At 40.3% G+C, this 20,268-nt stretch overlaps 1 protein-coding gene and 1 pseudogene across 1 annotated transcript; one reads left to right on the forward strand and one right to left on the reverse strand.

Annotated features, from left to right (window-relative positions):
* Positions 1–17,138: 17,138 nt before the first annotated feature.
* LOC112637427 lies at positions 17,139–18,615 on the forward strand (annotated as a pseudogene).
* Positions 18,616–19,472: 857 nt separating this feature from the next.
* On the reverse strand, positions 19,473–20,235 carry LOC112637428. Its single transcript, XM_025407197.1, has 2 exons — positions 20,184–20,235; positions 19,473–20,101 (listed from the first exon to the last, which is right to left on the reverse strand). Exons 1-2 carry the CDS (start codon positions 20,233–20,235, stop codon positions 19,473–19,475), a joined length of 681 nt encoding a protein of 226 aa, XP_025262982.1.
* Positions 20,236–20,268: the final 33 nt, after the last annotated feature.

The raw sequence follows: 20,268 nt of genomic DNA on the forward strand, positions 1-20,268 counted from the left end.
CCGTATTTCGAGAACGATTTGGACGAGGCTGTGGCGCGCCCTCCGACATCCATAATTGTCGGAACCGTGACGCTTCGATTCGACAAGATAAACAATCTGAAGACGCTGCGATTCGAGACGCCGAAGAATCGCATCGCTCTGTCGCACTCCACCGTGAAGGCTGTTCGTTCTCTATGCGCTATGCGTCAATCGCATCATCGCGTCGTTGACCGGCATACTCGAGACCGTAGACGCTAAGTTATCGCGTTTTCTAGATATCGCGACGGAGACTGACCACCCCGGCGATATTCCGGAAGCGATTCGTCGACACGAGCACTTCAACGCGAACGATCTGATGGACTGCGAGTTACACGCTCTGCTATTCGGACTCTATCACAATTTGTAAAACGCTACGCGCGACGAATAAATGTATCGCGATCTCGAACCGTATACTTACCCGTATAACTGCGCTCGAATGAGGCGAAACGATCGCGAGTACCGATATTATTCTCGACGTATGTATCTACGCATGTAACTTCATGACATAATAAAAAAATTTTACATGTAATTTATTCTCTCTCTCCTCGATTTACGTCACCCTCGTCTCTCCTCGATTTGCGACGAATTCCTTCCTCCTCGAAATAAATCTAATATATACATCGTGTTACGTCCAGGCCCGAGGAAGGATGGGTCGAAGGAAGGGCGTAACACTTGTATCCCGAGAACAGGTGCCTTAAGGGCAAATGTCTCGGGTCGAGCGAGCTTGCGGGAGAGCCAAAGATAGGTCAACGACCACAAGGGTCGATTTTACTCTATTTTTGGTCCGAATGGCCGCTCGACGGTCCCCTTTTTGGTAAAAGAACTTAATCCTTTTTACCCGGGACGGGCCCAAGTGCGATTCAGGAGCGTGGGTGATGCGGGGGAATTGATTAAGTTAGATTCGAAAGAAATAAAATTAATTAAATTTATTGTACATTATAAAAGAGATAAAAACTTACATAAACATTTTAGTTACGGCTCTAGTACAATATTAAGTGTGATTGTTTGTAAGTGTGTGAGTGCATTAAGCGTGATTGTGTGTGTATGTGTGTGTGTATTAAGCGTGATTGTGTGTGTGTGAGACGGAGGGTTCCACTAGGGAAGCGATTATTATCAATAAAGGAAGATGGGGGGAAAGGAACTTAATAAGTAAAAGATAAGACTTACTATTTGAAAAACGTGGACAAATCGATATCAATTATTGCTGGGCCCTCTTGGCGTTGAGGATGGCGAGATATTAGCGCTAAATTGATTCTGGATATAGTTGTTGAAGAGGGTGGTTGCTGCTGGGCCCCCTTGGTTAAGATTTTTGCACTGACTCGATAAGCAAGTATGTAACCGAACAACTATGTAAGTTGTGACGTGGCCGTCCCGTCGCGTCTATCCGCCCCGGCAATTTTGATGGGGCGCGAGCCGAGTGGCCGCGCCAAGGGTCAAGAGAGAGAGAGAGAGAGAGCTACCGTACTCCCCGGAGAGACGAGCGAATGAGTATAGTTGTGTATAAGATTAATTGTTTTTTTGTATTTTTTTTAATTGCGTCGAGTCTGGGTTGAGGCGCCTCACCACCGAACACCGAAGACCAGGGGAGAGCAGCATCGCCTCCCCACAACAGCTAAAAACGACAGCCAAGGGACATTCACAAGAGCGGAGGATCCTGTCCCGGAAAGCCCTGCATCGTGAATCCGGACAGGGGAGAGCAGCATGGCCTCCCCTCGACAGCCGGGAACGACAGCCGCTGCGACAGCCATCCTCCTGGAGAGGATACGTTCGGGAAGGACCTCACCCGGGCCATATAAGGGCCCGCGGCAGCGTTCAAGCTTGGCGCTATTTCGCGCGGGGCGCGATAATGCCTCGCGTGGCGCGCGAGGCGCCAGGACCTCGCGCGTGTCGGCCGCTAATTGGCCGGGGGTCCGCGCATCCCCCTGCGCGGCCAGCGACCCCGCTATCGACCCTGGATCGCGAGATCCAGGGATCACTTGTTCGCGGCCGCTCGACTGAAGCAGTGAGAAAAGTAATCTGCGTAGTATCGTCGTGTGAGCTCGAGACGGACCAGGAAGGACGAGACCGAGGATCATCCCCGCAGCAGGGAGAAGCCTTCGTCGGTGAGGTTGCCCACGAATATTGCGTACCGCGTAATTAATTGTGTCCGCTCGCCGGCCGTTCTATCGCCGTCGCCATTACGGCATTTATCGCGACCGCTCGAGCCTTCTGCCGAATCGGTCGAGTTTTGTGGATTTCGGGCGAACGGAGATAAGCGACCGAGGAAGCGCGGACACTGGCGACGGAAGTGCGTATCGTAGGGTAATTCTCGTCTCTCTCCGGGTATCAGGATGCGTAATACGCGTAGCATTCGACCATTGGGTATCGACCGCGTGCGTCGTAAATCGCGAGCGATGCGTAGTTCGCACGGGCTGTCGTTTGGTTGTCGAAGCCGCGTCTCGCACCTCTGAAATATGTCTCAGAGCGAGTCTGTGGAACGTAATTGGTCGTGATTAATGAGTCTTCGTGTAGTATCATCGTCGTTCGTGAATATTGCGTGAAACTGCGTATTATTGTCGCGTCCATTGTGTGCGTGTGAGTTGTTCGTCTCGAAAAGAAGAAACGTAATTCCTCGAAATTGTCGCGGTATGCGGGTATCGCATGATTCTAAGTAGCGATATCTGAGGTCAGGAAACTCCTGGCAAATTTTGCGGCTATCGAAGGAGGCGCGGTGCGAGACTGTTGCCCGGCCTTCCTTATTGCCTTGAGAAGACCGAGAAAATAACTCATTCTCACGCTGTCGAAGGTATCGGGGGTGTGACACGACATTGTCGCATCGCCCCGATTGCCAGAAAAATTTAAGTTGCGAGCGTCGCAGCAAAAGGCGGAAAAATCTCCGACTGCCGCCGGCTATCAAACTTCGCCGGTATCGTCCGCCAATCGTATGCGAGATCTCTCCTCGCGGAACTAATATCTTTTCGCTTGTTGCGTAACTAATCGGCCGTCTTATTGCTGGGTTGTCGACTTCGAGTACGCTCGGAGGAAATTGCGAGATACGCAGCTAATTAGTGAGATCTCCGCGAGGCTGTCGAAGCTGCGAATGATAGGCAGGTATTATCGCACTCTCTCTCTCGCGTATGGTACGACCGTTATCGAGAATTCGAATTATCAAAGTTCCGTATAGAAATTATTGTTCTCAGGAGCTTCAACTTCAGGAAGCTTCCGCAATAGACGCTCTTTGTTAGACCGACTTAGAATATCGCGCGTTTGTCTAGCGTTTCGAGATTTATTGGCAGTTCATGACTAGCACATTATTTCTGTTTCCATTCTATATCGATTTTTACTTCTTTTTGTTAATCACTTCTCTTATTAATTACTTTCTTAATAAATCTGTTATTTTTTTTATTAAATCTCGCGTTCTTTATTTGGCTGGCGACCATCTGTGATTTCTGTGTCCGTCTTTGTCTGTCAATTTAGTAAGCTCGCCCAATCAATTAACTTTTTCTTTCAAACCCCGCCCCTCTACCGTTAGGCGAGCTAGCCAGCCCGTGGCAAAGCAGGCTGTCGTATTCTTTCGCGCTTTTCGAAGAATTTGTGAAAACTGGTACGTGAGAGACCGTACCTGGCGCCCAGTTCTGAAGTATCGAGACGGCCTTCGCTCCGCCGCGGCTCGCGCGCGGACACCCTCCATCCCTGTCCCGCCGATCGCGAGTACACCAAAACCCTTGTGTTTTTGACGGCGCTTCCGCTCCCCCGCGAGAATAAAAAATTAGAATTGAAAAAGCGTCGCAAAGTATATAAGTAACTGAGCAAATACGTGAACTAGCAAGCGAAGAAAAAATGAATGTATGTCCGACTGACTGACTGTGTGTTTTTGAGCGTCGATTTGTCCAAAGTTCGCGCTTATATATCGTTTTGGATTACCCTCTCCCAGCGAGGAATAAGGGAAGTTGACGAATAGAAACCCTCGTTAGATTTCCGTAGTCTCCTTCCTGTCCCTACTTATTTTACACATTTTAAAACAAATGCAACAAATCAGAATTTAATTACATTTGTCCGCGAATAGGAGAGCATCTTCCAAAACGGGGGACTTAGGATTCTCAGTATCGGAAGTGGTGATAATTTATGCTTTGTAAGATGCATCTGTTGGAGATAAGGGGATGACTTTTACTACCCCCTTGATATAAAACGGGTGCTTGTCGCGACATCCGCTCACTCACGTTTTGTAAATAGTTTTCTTTATTTTCTGTAGCTTGTTTGAATTTTGTGAGTTTTTTTAGTGATCAGAAAATATCAAATTCGTCTAACTGATTGCCGCCTTATTTAGCCAGATGCTACTTTTATCAGTCCGTGAATATCTGATTGTTATTCTCGAATATTTACTGAGAATCCTACTTCAATTTAACTATCATTAACGATTTTCGGAAGTCGTGCATATGTGCACCAGATAAGGAAAAGAAAAGAATCGTGAGCTCCTCTGGACGTAACACCCCCGCCGTTAGACAAATGTTGGGGATGTAGGACACAACATTTGCAGAATGGAATTGTCTCGATTCTTTTCTTGCCATTTATTTTTATAACTTAGTATTTGGGTGGCCTTTTGGAGGCGTGCCTATCACTATTGTATATATGTGTATTTATGTTATTAATACGCTATTTTTCCTATTATTAAGATTGTTGAACTATCGATTTCTTATAATGCGAACGTGGAACTTCATTTCGTTATTACTATTAATACTTTTGTCATTAGCAAAAAAGGAAAAGAATTTTCCTTTTCTTTTCTTATAACTTTAACTAACCTTTCTTATAACTTTTCTTACTACTTCTTTCTTAACTAACCTTTTCTTATAACTTTAACTTACCTCATCATCAGTAGCGAGACAATGCCAGGCGCTCGAGCCGGGTTTGATGTAGGGGTTTGTTTTTTTTCTTCTAACCATCTGGTGGTCATAGGGCGTCCCCATTCTTTGACTAAGTACGTCATGTCGACATGTAGATATTCTTCCAGGCAGTATAGGCATGCCCATGCAGGGCTGACTCATAAGATTATACTACAGATCGTGCAAGTTGTTTGATGTTCGGCTGAGATTTAATGGATCAAATTATGCAGTGGTACTAACATGTACTGTTGTCTGTAGTTCGATAGTATTGCCACAAAGCATTCCTTGATGTCTTGAAAACGTCGTCCCTTGTTATGGTGACGCACTAAAGTTCAACTAGGTTGCGATAGTCATTGTGATTCGCTCTTTGTCCATCAAGGAATTGCATTTTGAGAGGCCTCGCGAAGAGAGGGAAAAAAAGAAAGAAGGGGAAGGGGGTAATAACCAGCTTTTTTGATGATCAAGCGATATTCATTAATGAGAGAAAAAGCGGTTCCACTTTCGCGCTCCTTAGAGTGCTAAAAAGAATATCAGTCTTATGTAAAATTATGATAAATCAATGATAACTCTATAACTAAGATTCCTATAAAATGTTTATAATTTTTGTATAACATGTTTTTATGTATTTGTATATGTATATAATCATTCTCTTCTCTTTTTAATATGAATATTCTACTTGAGTAAATATATGATTTTATGTAATTTAATTTTTTCGTTATTTAAATTTTTTTTTTTTTTTTTAAGAATGATTATATAGGGTATACGTAAGATAATAATTAATATAGAGTATACGTAACATAATACTTAATATAAAGTATATACGTAAGATAATACCTAATAATATGGAATACTTAATAATGTATGGAATGTGTTCCATCGTTTTTTATACGGTTGGAATTACATTTACAGCTACACTAGTACTAAGTTGAGCGTGATCTAATAAAATAAGTGCGTCGCGAAGAGAATATGAAGTGGTCGGAGGTATGCCTTCTGCGTTTAATTTAACCAGTGCCGTCCCTTCATTGAGGGGGCGGATTATATGGATCCATCCTTTTCGTCCTTCGAGAAGTAGTCGGCAGAGATCCTTGGTTTCTTTTGGCCAGGTTTGGATGTTCTGGACAGGACCGGTGTAGGCTAAACCACAGGTTATAGTTTGCCAAGATAACTCCTTGAATCTGTCCTCCAGAAGGTAGACATCGCACATACGCCGCCAGATTGATCGGCCCCTAGATTGATTTTGACCATCCAGTTCGTCCTATTAATTCTTTTTATAATGCCCCGCCGCCAGGTTTTACAATCCTTTATTGCGACGGCCATGTTTTCTTTGAAATCTTCGGATTAGGGCCACTCTAATGGTCAGGAAAGCCACCTATCTACACATCTGGTCCGAAGATTTCAAAGAAAACATGGCCATCGCAATAAAGGATTGTAAAACCTAGCGGCGGGGCATTATAAAAAGAATTAATAGGACGAACTGGATGGTCAATATCAATCTAGGGGACTGGGGCCGATCAATCTGGCGGCGTATGTGCGATGTCTATCTACACGTCCTGAATTCTAATTCTTCCTCTAATTCTTTTAAATCTTTCTCGCCGTTTCTCAGTTCAACGCAGAAGAGGAGCGGTGACTCCACCTTGACTATTGTTACGTCCAAGCGTCCTCGTGTTAAGAAATTTATTTTGATGCTTTTGATCTCCATTTTTCTTTATTCTGTAGAGTGGTTAAAATTGCTTATGATAATAGAGTTTGATTTTTTTTTCTTTATTGGCTTTTCGGTGGCTTGATGTGTGAAATTCGTAAGCGATTAGGATGTACTGTTCGATTATTTTTCTTTATCTTAATTTTTACATTATTTTTGTTAAGAATTTCTAAAACCTCGTGAGGTCCGGTATATTGGTCCCCGAATTTACCAGGTTTAGGACCTTTTAATAAAAATACTTGGTCTCCAGGCTTAAATGTCTGCGGATTTATTTTCTTGTCGTAATGATTTTTTGATTTAGTTTTTGCTTGAATAACATTATCGCAAGCATTTCCCTGAATAGTGTGAAGTTGTGTGACGAGATTTATTAAGTATTCATCGTAGCTTGCTAGTTTATCTTCTGAAGTAAGAGGTTCGTTGGATGGAATTCTTGCTATTTTACCAAAAACTAATTCGTATAGAGTATGCTTAGTTGCTTCATGTACGCTAGTATTGTAATTAAACATTGCAAGACCAATCCATCGGTCTCACTGTTTTTGTTCGTTCGCATATTGTTTTAAATATTCTCTTAATGTATGATGAGATCTCTCTAAAGATCCGTTTGATTGAGGATGGAAAGCTGTTGTTCGAAACTTGCGAATTTTAAATAGTTTAGCAATTTTTTTCAATAATTCGCTAATAAAATTTCGTCTTTGATCTGTTAATATCGCCTTTGGTGCTCCGAGCACGCAAATGAATCGATCTACGAAAGCTTCTGCGATGGCCTCGGAAGTCTGATTTGGTAGCGGTATTCCCATACAATATTTTGTTAATTGATCTTGTAGCGTTAAAATATATTCGTTGCCTCTCTCGGTTTTCGATAATGGTCCTACGATATCCATAGCGACCTTGTCGAAAGAAGATCCTGGTGTGTCTGTAATTATCATAGGCTGTTTAGTTTTGACTCGAACGAGTTTTTTGAGTTGACATTGTAAACATTGCTGGATGTATCTTTGAACGTCGGCTTTCAAGTTCTCCCAATAATAGTTATGTTTTATTCTGTTGTAAGTCTTTGTAACGCCACGGTGTCCTCCTGTGGGTAGGCAGTGCATCTCTCCAATAATGACAGTTCGTAAATCTTTAGGTGGATATTTGACTAATCCATTACATATAATCAATTTAACGGGTATATTAACGAATGTTGACAGAAGTCGTGATTTAATATTATTCCATGGTACGTTATTAATTGTTTCCGTTTTTGCAATACTAATTGTTTATAATTTTAAATCTTGAATGATGTCGCGTAGATTATTTACGGTGATTGATATTTGGTTTAAAGTCATTGTAGGACCCTCCTGTTGTCCTTCTATAATAGGCAGAGCTATGTGGTAGTAGTTTTTATATTTTATGGCTTTAGGTTTGCCTAGAATAAGGGACCCAAGATTTGGAAGACTGTTCCGCTCGAAGAGTTTTTGTGAGCGTGAATCTAAAGGTTTTCCGTTGGTGTCAACAAAATACATTACGTTATCTTTTCGTAAAAATAATAATTCGCGACTTTCTATGACATTACTTTTGTTTTCAATAGATTTCGTTCTTGCTTTCCGTAAATTTAGGTTGATAATTTCTTCGTCTTCTTCTTCTTCTTCTTCTTCTTTATTTTCGTTTTTATCTGGTGGGTTTGTTCGTCTTTCGATATCTGGAAAATTTTTATTTTGTTCCCTTTGATTTACAGTTTGGCTTCGGGTTTGTATTCGATCTTGTTTGGGTGGTGGTGGTTCGTTTTCTTCGGCAGATGGTGTGGCATTAGTATGGTCATAAAACGGTTCGTCTGTTTCAGTGTCTGAAAGGTATAAATGAAAATCGTCGTCTTCGCTTTCTCCCTCCTCGTCGGATTCTTCTAAGATCCTAGAAATTTTTTCTGCATCTTGCGAATTATTAGGATTCAGTGGTTTATATTTTATGATATTACATTTTATTTCCATGATATTTACAGGGTTCCGTGATAGTGCATCTGCATTTACGTTAGTTTTTCCGGCTTTGTATACAACATCATAATCGTACTCTGATAGTTTCAGTCTCCAGCGTAGTATTCGCATGTTTGCGTCTTGTGCATTCTTGAACCACCTTAAAGGTTTATGATCAGTAACTAAAGTAAATTTTCTTCCGTATAAGTATGGTCTGAAATGTTTTACGCAATAAACTATGGCTAGGGCTTCTTTTTCATAAGTGTCATATTTCACTTCATTATCTGTTAGAGTACGTGACGCGTATGCGATCGGTCGGTCTCTGTTTATTTCTCCTTGTGATAGGATTCCGCCTATGGCTATTGCTGAAGCATCTGTAGTCAAAATGAATTGTTTCGAGAAATCAGGATATTGCAATACAGGTTCTTTGCATAATTCTTGTTTCAAGATTTTAAACGATTCTTCTTGTTCGGATGTCCATTCGAAATTTGTGTTGTTTTTTAATAAGGATGTTAACGGTTTGGCAAATTTAGAGAAATTAGGTATAAAACATCTGTAATATCCGGTAAGTCTTAAAAATTGTTTAATGTTTTTCGGCGTTTTCGGTCTCGGAAATAATTTCACAGCTTCTAATTTTTTTGGATCTGGTTTTACTCCATCTTTGCTAATTACATGTCCTAAATATGTTACTTCCGACTTCAAAAATTCGCACTTGTCAGGCTGTAGTTTTAAATTAGCTTTTCGAAGACGTTCTATTAAAGCATTGTATCTATTAAAGCATTGTATTAAAGCATTGTATTTTCTTTCATGTTCTTCTAATGATTTGGCATAAATAACTATGTCATCCATATATACAAATAATTCTTCGCCTTGTAGTCCTGTTAATACTAAATCCATTAAGCGTTGAAAAGTAGCCGGAGCGTTTTTTAAGCCGAAAGGCATTCTATCGAATTCGTAATGTCCGAAAGGAGTCGTAAAAGCGGTTTTGTGACTGTCGGCAGAATCCAATTTTATTTGATGGAAAAATACTGCGCTCCCCCTAATTGATCTAGTATATCAACAATATTAGGTAGTGGGTAAGCGTCTCCAATAGTTTTTTCATTTAAGGTTAGAAAATCGAGAACCATTCTCCATCGTTTATTTCCTTTAGAATCGTCTTTCTTAGGCACAATCCGTATGGGCGTATTGTAAAGCGACTGCGAATGTTTCACTATGCCTCCCTGTAGGAGGTCCTCTACCTGCTTGTTTATTTCTTCTTTATGTATTTGCGGAAATCTATATTGCCGAGTATTTATCGGGTGATCATCGGTGGTCGTTATTCGATGTTGCAAAACGTGAGTTGCGGTTAAATTTTCTCCAGGAATGTGGAAACGATCTTGACTATTTGTTATTATTAATTTTATTATGTTTTCCTGTTCTTTTCCATTTAAATGCTCTAATCGCAATGAGTTAATAATTTTGGAGAATCGATCTTCTTTAGTGTCCTCAGAAAGTACCAGGCAATTATGCAACTCAGGGGTTATAATGTCAACCTCGTGTTTAGACTTATGTTTTCGCGTAAATTTATCTATTATTTCTTGAGATTTATTACATAAGGACGTAGAAAGTTTCGAAGATGGCTTATTCTTGCGGTTAATTTTTCGAGAATTTTTGATTTTTCTAATGTTCGAATTATGTTCTTGAGCCTCTTGAACGAGATCTTTTATTATAATATGGGAGGTTTCTAATTCATTATTGCCGTTTTTTACTGTAAATAATCCATCCTTTAGAGATGTAAGGTCCAGAACGGACGAAGAACTTCTTTTCCTTTTTGGATAAGGTATCGATTTTCGTAGTGAAGTTTGGTAATTTCCCTCCTTGTAATTGACGGAGCTGGAATTTTCTGACGAGGTTTGGAAACATCCCTCCGAAATTCCAAAATTATTTTTTTCTAAAGAGGTTTGGTAATTTCCCTCCTTGCAATTGACGGAGCTGGAATTGTCTGACGAGATTTGGAAACTTCCCTCCGAAATTCCAGAATTATTTTTTTCTAAAGAGGTTTGGTAATTTCCTTCCTTGCAGTTGACGGAGCTGGAATTTTCTGACGAGGTTTGGAAACTTCCCTCCGAAATTCCAGAATTATTTTTTTCTAAAGAGGTTTGGTAATTTCCCTCCTTGTAATTGACGGAGCTGGAATTTTCTGACGATTACAAATGGTATGAGTCAATTGCAAGGTGCCTTCTATCTTATAGGTAACATATTGCATTGTTTAGTATTGATCTCTGATTGTATGGCTTCTGTAATGTCACTTTTGCTATGTTTACTTATACTTCTTACCTTCATGTCCATTATAGGGATTTTAATTGGAAACCCTCCACTGTGATCCACACACACCCAATGCCATCACTCTCATCAGGTTGACCTACCAGAAGATATCCCTCTTGTAGATGATCAACAATTATTTGATCATCGTTGATATAAGCAGGGTCTTCGTACTTTGTCATCCAGGCATCCAACTCATGCATGTCAGCCTCGTTCCAAGTAACCACTGCGCCTGTTATGGTTTCCACTCTGCCCGGCTGTATGGTGGAAGGAACTAGAGCCTCCTCATCTGAGGTTATGGGTTGTCCTACTATTTGCCTCACTGTGGTTGCTCTCACTATGCAATAAAGCGTTTTTGTGGAGGTTTCTGAGGGTCATGTATACTGGTTATCAGCTATATGGTGCAAAAGAGGGGTGGGGTGCGCCTCACTGGGGCACATTCCTCTCACCAAGTCGTTACTTTGTTGGCGAGTAAGTTCAATTGGTTCGTGCCAGACTTTTGAAGTGTAAGAACCCCAAAAGAAATAGTGAGTAATACAGGTCTGCTGATACAACCCACTCCAATGACCTCCTGCTTTTTGTTGTTGATAATTAGATACCCTCAAAGTTATAGTCATGCGCTTGGGTGTCTTGCTAATATTACAATTTAACATGTAGTCTCGCTTAAAAGTTCTTAAACCCCTTTGTTTTTGACAGAGCATAGGGCTTAGGGCTAGTGCACATATCTCAGCCAGGCCTAGTATTAGTAAGAATTTCATCTCGTTGTCTCGTTTGCATTGATCTATTTTTGAAGAAGTTTGCTTGAAGAAATCATTTCCAAGTATTCCGGATTGCGGAATCGGAAAGTTGTCGGATACAATGTGAAAAGATACAGATTTTCCAAAAAGTGTTAACATAATTTCTCCGAGTGTGTAAACAAGATAGTTATTTATATCATTTAATTTCAAAATATTATCAAAATTTATTTTAACATTTTTAGGTGTGAATTTTTCTTTAATTATATTCGGTCCGGATTCTGTATCTAGCATGAGAGTTATATGAGCGGATGTTTTGATGAGCTGGACCTGAACAGTAGGCACGCGACTGTCTTTAGCGAGGGTCATTGTCACAGATCGTACATCTGGGTTTCGTTGATTTATTTGGCATCCTGGAGGTCCTCGCCCCCGTGGAGATTCTGCGACTCGCGTCTAGGCATCTCTCGCGCAGAGTCGCGAGACACTGCTCGCACCGTCGCGTCCACGCGCGATAGTCGTCCGTCGTGGCGACGTCGCGCGCTCTCGAGCGTTCGGCGCTCTTCCTCCTGCATGGTCGCGTCCTCTTCTCTCCCTACGGCGATTCATCGTCCTTTCTCTCTCCTCCCCGCGGGGCCTTATCCACAGCATCTCGCCTCGCGAATCCACCGGCAGCGAAAACCCGCGACGCGTCCTGGTCACCCGCGTATCTCCGGCGTCGAATCTCGCCGCTCTTCCGCTACACACCAGGACCGTCTCGATCCACAGCTCCTCGCGCACGTCTCGAAGACCGATCGCCCGCCTCGTCGAATAAGTCGCGATTCTCCACGCGATCCTCTCCTTCAACACTCGGACGTAGCGATCGATTGGCGGATCGATGCGCTCCTCGCTCATGACAACTCGCGCCTCAAGCGTATCAAATGGACGCCGCAGAACATATTTCAGCGGAACGGGTACTCGCGACCGCTGTCCTCGCGATTGTACGTGTATCGCAGAGTTCTACCCGCGTTATCCTCGGGCGGGAAAATCTCGCAGCGCGTGAGCGGCGAGAAATATCGAACTTCCGGTTGGGGATAATCGAACGAGTGGAATTTCCAACCCTCCGGATACGGATAACCCTTCGGGTACTTCGACTTCGGATACTTCGCGTCAAATCACCTGCCTAGTTTAACGTTATAAACGAAGGCTCTGCGACTCTCGGCCAGAGCCGTCTCGACCCACAATTCCTCGCGCCGACTGTGCGTTTGAACGGCTCTTCTCAGATGATACGTCGCGACGTTCCATCGCGCGCTCTCCTTGAACTCGACGTCGTCGTCGCCTATCGGGCGCGCCAACTCTTCTTCCTTATCCGCCGCCCTACCGTCGACGGTAGAGACGACTCTGGTGGAACTCGCGCCGCTCATACGCGCGACTCGTCGTTCGCGAACTTATCTTCCCGAGAAACGATCGGATAGACCGATCGCGACCATCCGCGAGGCGTGTGCGCGCCTCGAAACGACCGTCGCGTCTTTATACTCGCTCGTTCGAGCGACGACGACGACGTCGCGCGAGCGGGAAAAATTTCTCCGCGGTCGCGCGGTTTTCGCCTTCGGAAACGATGAATCCGTCGAAATACCGCGTTCGACCGGATTCGGCGCGCGTTATCGCGCGCGTCTCTCGTCGCTGCGCGTCCGAGAGAAAGAAACGACGACGGAAGCGTCGCCGCGAATATCTCTCTCGTCTTAGCGCGACGCGCTCGAGAGGAAGGAACGGCGACGGAAACGTTGCCGCGAATATCCCTCGCGCGCGCGCGAGTAAATCCTAACGGAATCCCGCTCCTCTCTCGTTATCGCTTAAAAGGAGAGATAAGCGATGAGTCCGAGAACGCGCGCGCGCGCGACGACCGCGATATCGCGCGAAGACGCGATATCGCGCGCGCGCGACGAGGCCCTCGTCCGATCGATGCGCTCTCCATCGATCCTCGAGAACGAAGGATCGACGACCTCCATCGACGACTTCCGTCGACGAGAGAGAGACGCCTCTACCCGCGACGTGTTCTCCCGATACATCGTACGCTCGTTTACGAAACGCGCGCACATTTAGGTTAAAATTCGAGCGGCGCGCTCGCGCGCGGCGAACTCGCGTCCAACGTCTACGACGAGACGAGACGAGACGAGAAACACCGCCGCGCTCCGCGTGCTCTCCCGATACATCGCGCTTTTTACAAACGGAAAGAAAAAAATATTCGAATTTACATTCGAGCGACGCGTAAGACGCGACGGAAACGCCCGAGGCCGCTTGTCGCTCCCTCCTCGGCGCGTCGAAACGACGTGAGCCTGCGGAGGCGCATATATATTATATAAATATTACATTAATATTATTTAAATATTATATAAATCGTGCGTCGCGTAAATCGCGCGTCGCACAAATCGCATATTTTTAATTACATCTCTTCTAGGCCTACGTCGAACGCGTCTGCTCTGCCGTCAACGGCGATTCTATCTTCGTCTCGCGCGCGACGTGCCCGACGGGGCGATCGCCGCTTATCGCGCGCGCCTAGCGCGCCGCGTCCAGAGACGCTCGCGACGCACCGTATCCAGGGACGCGCGCGCTCTCTCTCCCTCTCCCTCGCTCTCGCGCCGAACCCCTCTCACGCCCGCTCCCCCTCGCCGCGCCGCCCCCTCGCCCACCCCCTCCGCGTGACATCACGATCCTCCGTTTACCCACCCGACGGCGAGCGGTTCCCCTTGCCCTACCTACTCCCCCCCGCCGCCGTCACCCTGCCCCTCAGATATCTTTCTATCTCTCTCGCTCTACGAGACCTCTCTCTCGCACCAATGGAAAAAGTGAGAAACGGCCTATTCTCCGTACTTATTATGTTAATAAATTTGCACTTAATTCATACGTTATTTCTACTATATTGTCCATCCTTGCCAAAGTAACGTATAAGTGCTATCTTTTAGTTTGTCGCCACATGATACGCGATTCCGGCTCATTGACCCGTAATATTATTTTTGAATTTTATTTATTATACATTGAGCCCTAAACTACAATTTTATTAATTTGTTAATTCAAAGAAAAGTTAACCGCTGATTTGTAAGCTAATAGAAGATGCAGTCGACAAGACGCTCTGCATGCTCTGAAGCGTTTGATTGACCAATTAGATAAAAGGAAGAAAGATTTCTTTAATCTGAATGGTCAATTAAACATTTCAAAGCATCCAGAGCGTCTTCTCGACTACAGCCAGAGACTGAGAATAATGTGATCACAGATTTTCATGCTACGAATGAACATGAAAAGACTGCATCAATATGAAAAGATGCCTTAATTCAGCTCGAGAATCTTTTGCTTCCCGGACTTTTTATTGCGAGTGCTCGGATACTATCTTGAAATTCAGAAAAATTATAAAGAAAATAAGTGACAAGAAGATAAGAGAATAAAATCGATATTATAATTATTTTCTAGGGGAATATTGTAAAAATATCGAAACATCAGGTTTGTAAATTTTTTTATTATTAGGTTATGTATTTGTGAAATACATAGTTCATATTAAGATATAATAATAATATATTCAATTTTTTATATGTTGATACGACTTCGTGTTTTACATCAGGTGACAATACATTTATATAATAAATCAACGCATTTTTGCCATAAGGACATCTTTATACTGGAGTATAAATATTTTTGATATCATTTTTTTCAATATAAATCTATTATATGTTCTATTTCGGTATACAAGTATTTATACCGAAAATAGTCTATTATATTAATATAGTCTACTTATTATATAATAGTCTATCTATTATATCTATCTTTTATGTTAATAATATATTTCAATATTCAGTTTCGGTTTCTTCTTCGGTATACAGATTTCTTATCTTTCAAGTGTTTATTTTTCGACATTACTGAAATAGGTCCCTTTAAAAATACAAACATGAAAACCTCATATGGTCGGAAACCGATTTTTAAGTTATTATCATGTCAACGTTTACGGAGATTAAATCTGTTACGGCAAAACAATCACAATATACGATTGAATAATCCAGTGATAAATGCGAATGCATTTCATATAATTAATGTAGCCTCAGCATTTGAACATTGTCCTCTTGATCAAATATCTCATGCTAACAAACATAGTGAAAATGTTTCTGTCGATTCAATGTATGTTGAAAATTGTAGTTCCCTCTATCTTGAAAGGAATATTTCATCTACAACATTTCAATCTAATGAAAATGATTACAATGTAAATGTAGAAGTGAATACTTTTCAAGAATCTCTCGCGACAGCATTTGTATAAGGAAATCTTACGCATACTCAAGGAAATCTAATTTTAAAGACATTGCGATCCCTGTCCTGAACCGTGTCTTTCATATCTTCCAAAAGATTTACGAACATTATTAAATACTGCACGTAAAGGTTGCATTGTTTCTAAAGTTGATCCTGGAGAATATCTACACATAGGATTTGTTGAAGCTCTTATCACAATTTTACATAAAACACCACCGGCTTTGATTCCAAATATAATCAAAATAGATTGGAGTACCAATGGTAGAAGAACTAGATTGAATAAATCGGGTAATATGCAAATTTGGCCAATTCAGTGTTCTATTGTTAACATCACTAATTCAAAACCTGAAATTGTAGGCATTTATAAAGGACCAAAAAAACCATTAAACATTAATGTTTTTCTTAATCAATTTATTGATGATGTTCTTAAAGTTATCGATAGTGGTGGTATATAATTTCTTCAAAAAAAAATACCTGTGAAATTACGAGCCTTCATTGCAGATGCACCTGCACGTTCTTGGATATTGAATCATTTTGGACATACTTCCAGTAATCCATGTTCCAAATGTCGAATTGTTGGTATTCGATGCGAGGATCAAATAGTTTTCATGGGCATAAATCATTGCTTACGAACAAATGATGAATATAGTAAACTAGACGATGAAGATCATCATAATGGACCCACTCCACTAAGTCGTTTACCAATGGGTTTGGTTTCGCAAGTGCCCTTTGAATACATGCACTTAATTTGTTTAGGTGTCGTCAAAAATTTATTGAATGTATGGATTACTGGAAATTATGGAAAAAAAATGAAATTATCTGCTCGAAATCAAAACATTATTTCGAGAAGATTAGAACATATATACAGGGTGTCCGAAATGTGTGGGAACACCTAAATATTTCGGAAAATAAGCATAATAGAGAAAAATGTTTCAAACAAAAGTTGTAGGGTTTACAAAGATCTATTTACTAATTTTATCAGTCTGACCTTGAGTGGCGTCCCTAAGGTCAGGTCAAGGTCACGTTGATTTTTGCAAACGGAACACCCTATTTATGATACCAGAATTTGATAGCTGGTATCAAGAGCTTTTCAAAACACTATAATAAAGTAAGTTTTCATTAAGTATTTTTCGAGTTTCGGAGCTTGAAAGTTACAGTCCTGCCGCGCCGGCGTCGGCATTAGCATTACCCAAGGGTGCGTTCGGATTCCCCACCCGATGGGTGAGCGTTGGGTGACTGGGAGATGGGCGGAGCAAGAGCTGAGTGTTCCATGAAGCTATGGAATCGGAACGGTAACCGAATGGAAATATAAACAAATATGGAAGTTAATAGACAACGATTAATTGTTGCAGCTGTAGTGCTAGGAGATAATTTACTTAGATCAATTGTAATATTTGATAGTGATTCTGACAGTAGCGATAGTGATACTGATGAAGATGATTTACAATTATGGAGAAAAATGATTCTACGCGGCAGATCGCATAAACCTTTGAGATTGGAAGGTTATGTCGAACGTATAATTCCTCTACTCACAAAGGATCAATTTAGAAAACATTTTAGAATGATTCCAAACGTTTTTGAAAATCTTGAAGCATTACTTGGTCCAGTATTATCAGTTACAAATGGAAAAGCAGTGATTCCAGTTAGAAAGCAACTATTAGCAACATTGTGGCTATTAGCTACTCCTGACTCATATCGGTATGTTATTACAAGTAAAATTGATATTTGCGGATATATTTACTGCTATTTGTGGATATACTCTTATTGAAAATATGATATAATTTTTCTTTCGTCTAGTTCTGTCGGTGAAAGATTTGATATAGCAAAGAGCTCTCTCAGTTACAGCTTTATGAGAGTTATTGAAGCTATAAATGACATTGCAGGCCAGTTTATCAAATGGCCAAGAGGTCAATATCTACAAGAAGTAAAAACAGGTTTCAGTAAAAACATTGCATTGTGTGATATTATTGGTGCTATTGATGGCACTCATATTTTGATAAAACAATCCAGGGTATAATATAATTAGCTACAATCATGATAATTATATATGAACAAATATAAAAATAACTTGTTTTTTTCCTTATATGTTTTTCTTTATGTATATTTTAGAGAGATGCCCAGTTCTACAAAACTTATAAAAAGACGTAGGCAATCACACTTCAAGCTGTTTGTGATGATTGCTTACGTTTTACAGATTGTTTTGCTGGCTATCCTGGCTCAGTTGGTGACTTGAGAATCTTACGAAATTCAGACCTTTGGAGAGAAATTCAGATCGACAAACAAAATTACTTCCCTGAAGATGAATTTATCATTGGCGACAAAGCTTATCCAGTATTAAGCTGGTGTATTCCTCCATACATAGATCGTGGTTAATTAACTAATGTAAGTTTACAATTAAAATATTTTATATGCTATTTTTTATATTAAAATGAAAGCAGTAACTATTGTTATTTTAGATATTTAAGTAGAGATTTGGATTTTTTATAGGCTCAAAAGAAGTTTAATCACGAGATCTCTGCTAAAAGATCCGTTATTGAAAGAGCATTTGCGTTATTGAAGGATTCAGGAGATTGAAATATCTTGATATGAATGTTGATGAGATGATACCTTATGTAATCATTGCATGTACAGTATTGCATAACATTTGTTTGAAGGGTGTTGATGATAATGTAGAAGATTTAATAGAAGAAGGAGCTGAAGTGATCGATGAAGATATTTATGATGTAGGTATAGCTAATGAAGTAGCAGGAGAGATAAAGCGTGACTATCTGTGCAATCTTGTAGCTGATGTATAGACTTATAAGTAATATCTATTGTCAGCTGAAAGCTTTAATTTATTATTCAAATATAGATTCTATTTTTATAATTGCATTTATGAAAAAATAAAACAGTTATGAAAAACATTCATTTTATTGTTTTTTTGTTACAACTTACATCTAATAAAATCCAGTAAAATAAAAATGCTTACAAACATATTGAACAGCTCTAAAGCTAAATGTTAGAAATTCGAACAGAATTTCACTTGTAATAAAAAAAAACAGATTTTCACTTGTAATAAAAATAAAATATTAAAATATATATACATGTTTTCATTATAGTTTTATCTTTGTGATGTTTTTTTTTAAATTACTGACTCATCAATAATAACAAAAATATTTAAAGAATAAAGTTAAAGAGCAGGCTGTAACTTATGCTGGAATCGACAAAGTGGAAATTGCACACAAGAATTCAAGAGAACTGCTATTATATATATATATATATATATATATATATATATATATATATATACATGAAAATGTAAAGATAAAGAGGAGAATATGATAACAGCTAAATTAATTAAAGAAAATCCTCTTTGGGAGCACACTAATAAAAATAAAAGAAAAGGCATGAAAAAAAGTATTGATCTTTATCAGTTCCAACATAAATTATATCGGTTACAGACTGCATAAATTAAGAATCACAATATAACTTACGTTTAAGTAACACATAAGTAACATAACATTAATAAACAAAATGGCATTAATCCAACATTAACTAAAAATATTAATTTCAACACATTACTTACAAAAAAATAAAAATAATAAAATGTAAGACTTACATTTCTATTCTAGAGTTGAAATCACAGTAAAGGTAATTGCGAACTTAAAAATAATCAAAATTTGTGCAATAATTTATTCATGACACTTTCATACATCTTAATCGCTTCAGCTTGGTGTCGCATTCTTTCTTCATGTCGCCTTTCCTTAGCTTGTTCTCGTACAGTAGCTGCTTCTTGCTGTAGAAGTGCCCACTTTTCTAGCTCTTTGCTAACTTTACTTTTCTTCTTAGGTTTCTCAGTCTTTTTATTAGTCTTATTTTCTGTAAAATTTTCAATGTTTTCCCTCTCTTCTTCATCTTCAGATGAGAGAAATGCACAAGGTGAACGTTTGTGCTTCTTCAAATTAGAAGCGATAGCTACCGGTTTGATTATAGGTTTTTCACCAAATACTGCGTCCATTTCTTCATAAAATTTGCATGTCTGTAAATCTTGTCCACTCTTGTTTACGTTATTGTCTCTAGTTTTAGTATACATTTTTCTGACATCTTTAAACTTATTTTCACACTGCTTTCCAATGTACTCCCAAAGAGGATTCTCCTCAATTAATTTTGCTGCGATCATATTCCAAACTTTATCATTTGTAATAGTAGTACTCTTGAATTTGTCCTCGTGCAACTTCCATTGGCTTATAAGTGCTTTGACAGCATTCTCGTCTTTCCATGAAGCTTGTTGCTTACTTGAACCTTTAATTAATAAAAAATATTGTAGAAATAGAAGAAATCATAAAAAAAGATTTAATAATTATATAATTTCTGTATATAATACCTGTAATTTTGACTTCTACGTGACATTCATTGTCATGCGCTTTTTCTCGCATTGTTATATTAAAGTGCTTACGCACATTTTTTTC

Source organism: Camponotus floridanus, unplaced genomic scaffold, assembly GCF_003227725.1.
Source record: "Camponotus floridanus strain SB8 unplaced genomic scaffold, Cflo_v7.5 scaffold166, whole genome shotgun sequence".
NCBI classification, from domain to species: Eukaryota; Metazoa; Arthropoda; class Insecta; order Hymenoptera; family Formicidae; genus Camponotus; species Camponotus floridanus.

What these genes read in the sequence shown, in the direction of transcription:
- LOC112637428 (XM_025407197.1), bottom strand. Translation starts at nt 20,235, where the DNA reads ATGCGAGAAAAAGCGCATGACAATGAATGTCACGTAGAAGTCAAAATT. An exon ending in CGTAGAAGTCAAAATTACAG is followed by an intron (nt 20,102 to 20,183) that starts GTATTATATACA and finishes TATTAATTAAAG; the next exon opens with GTTCAAGTAAGCAACAAGCT.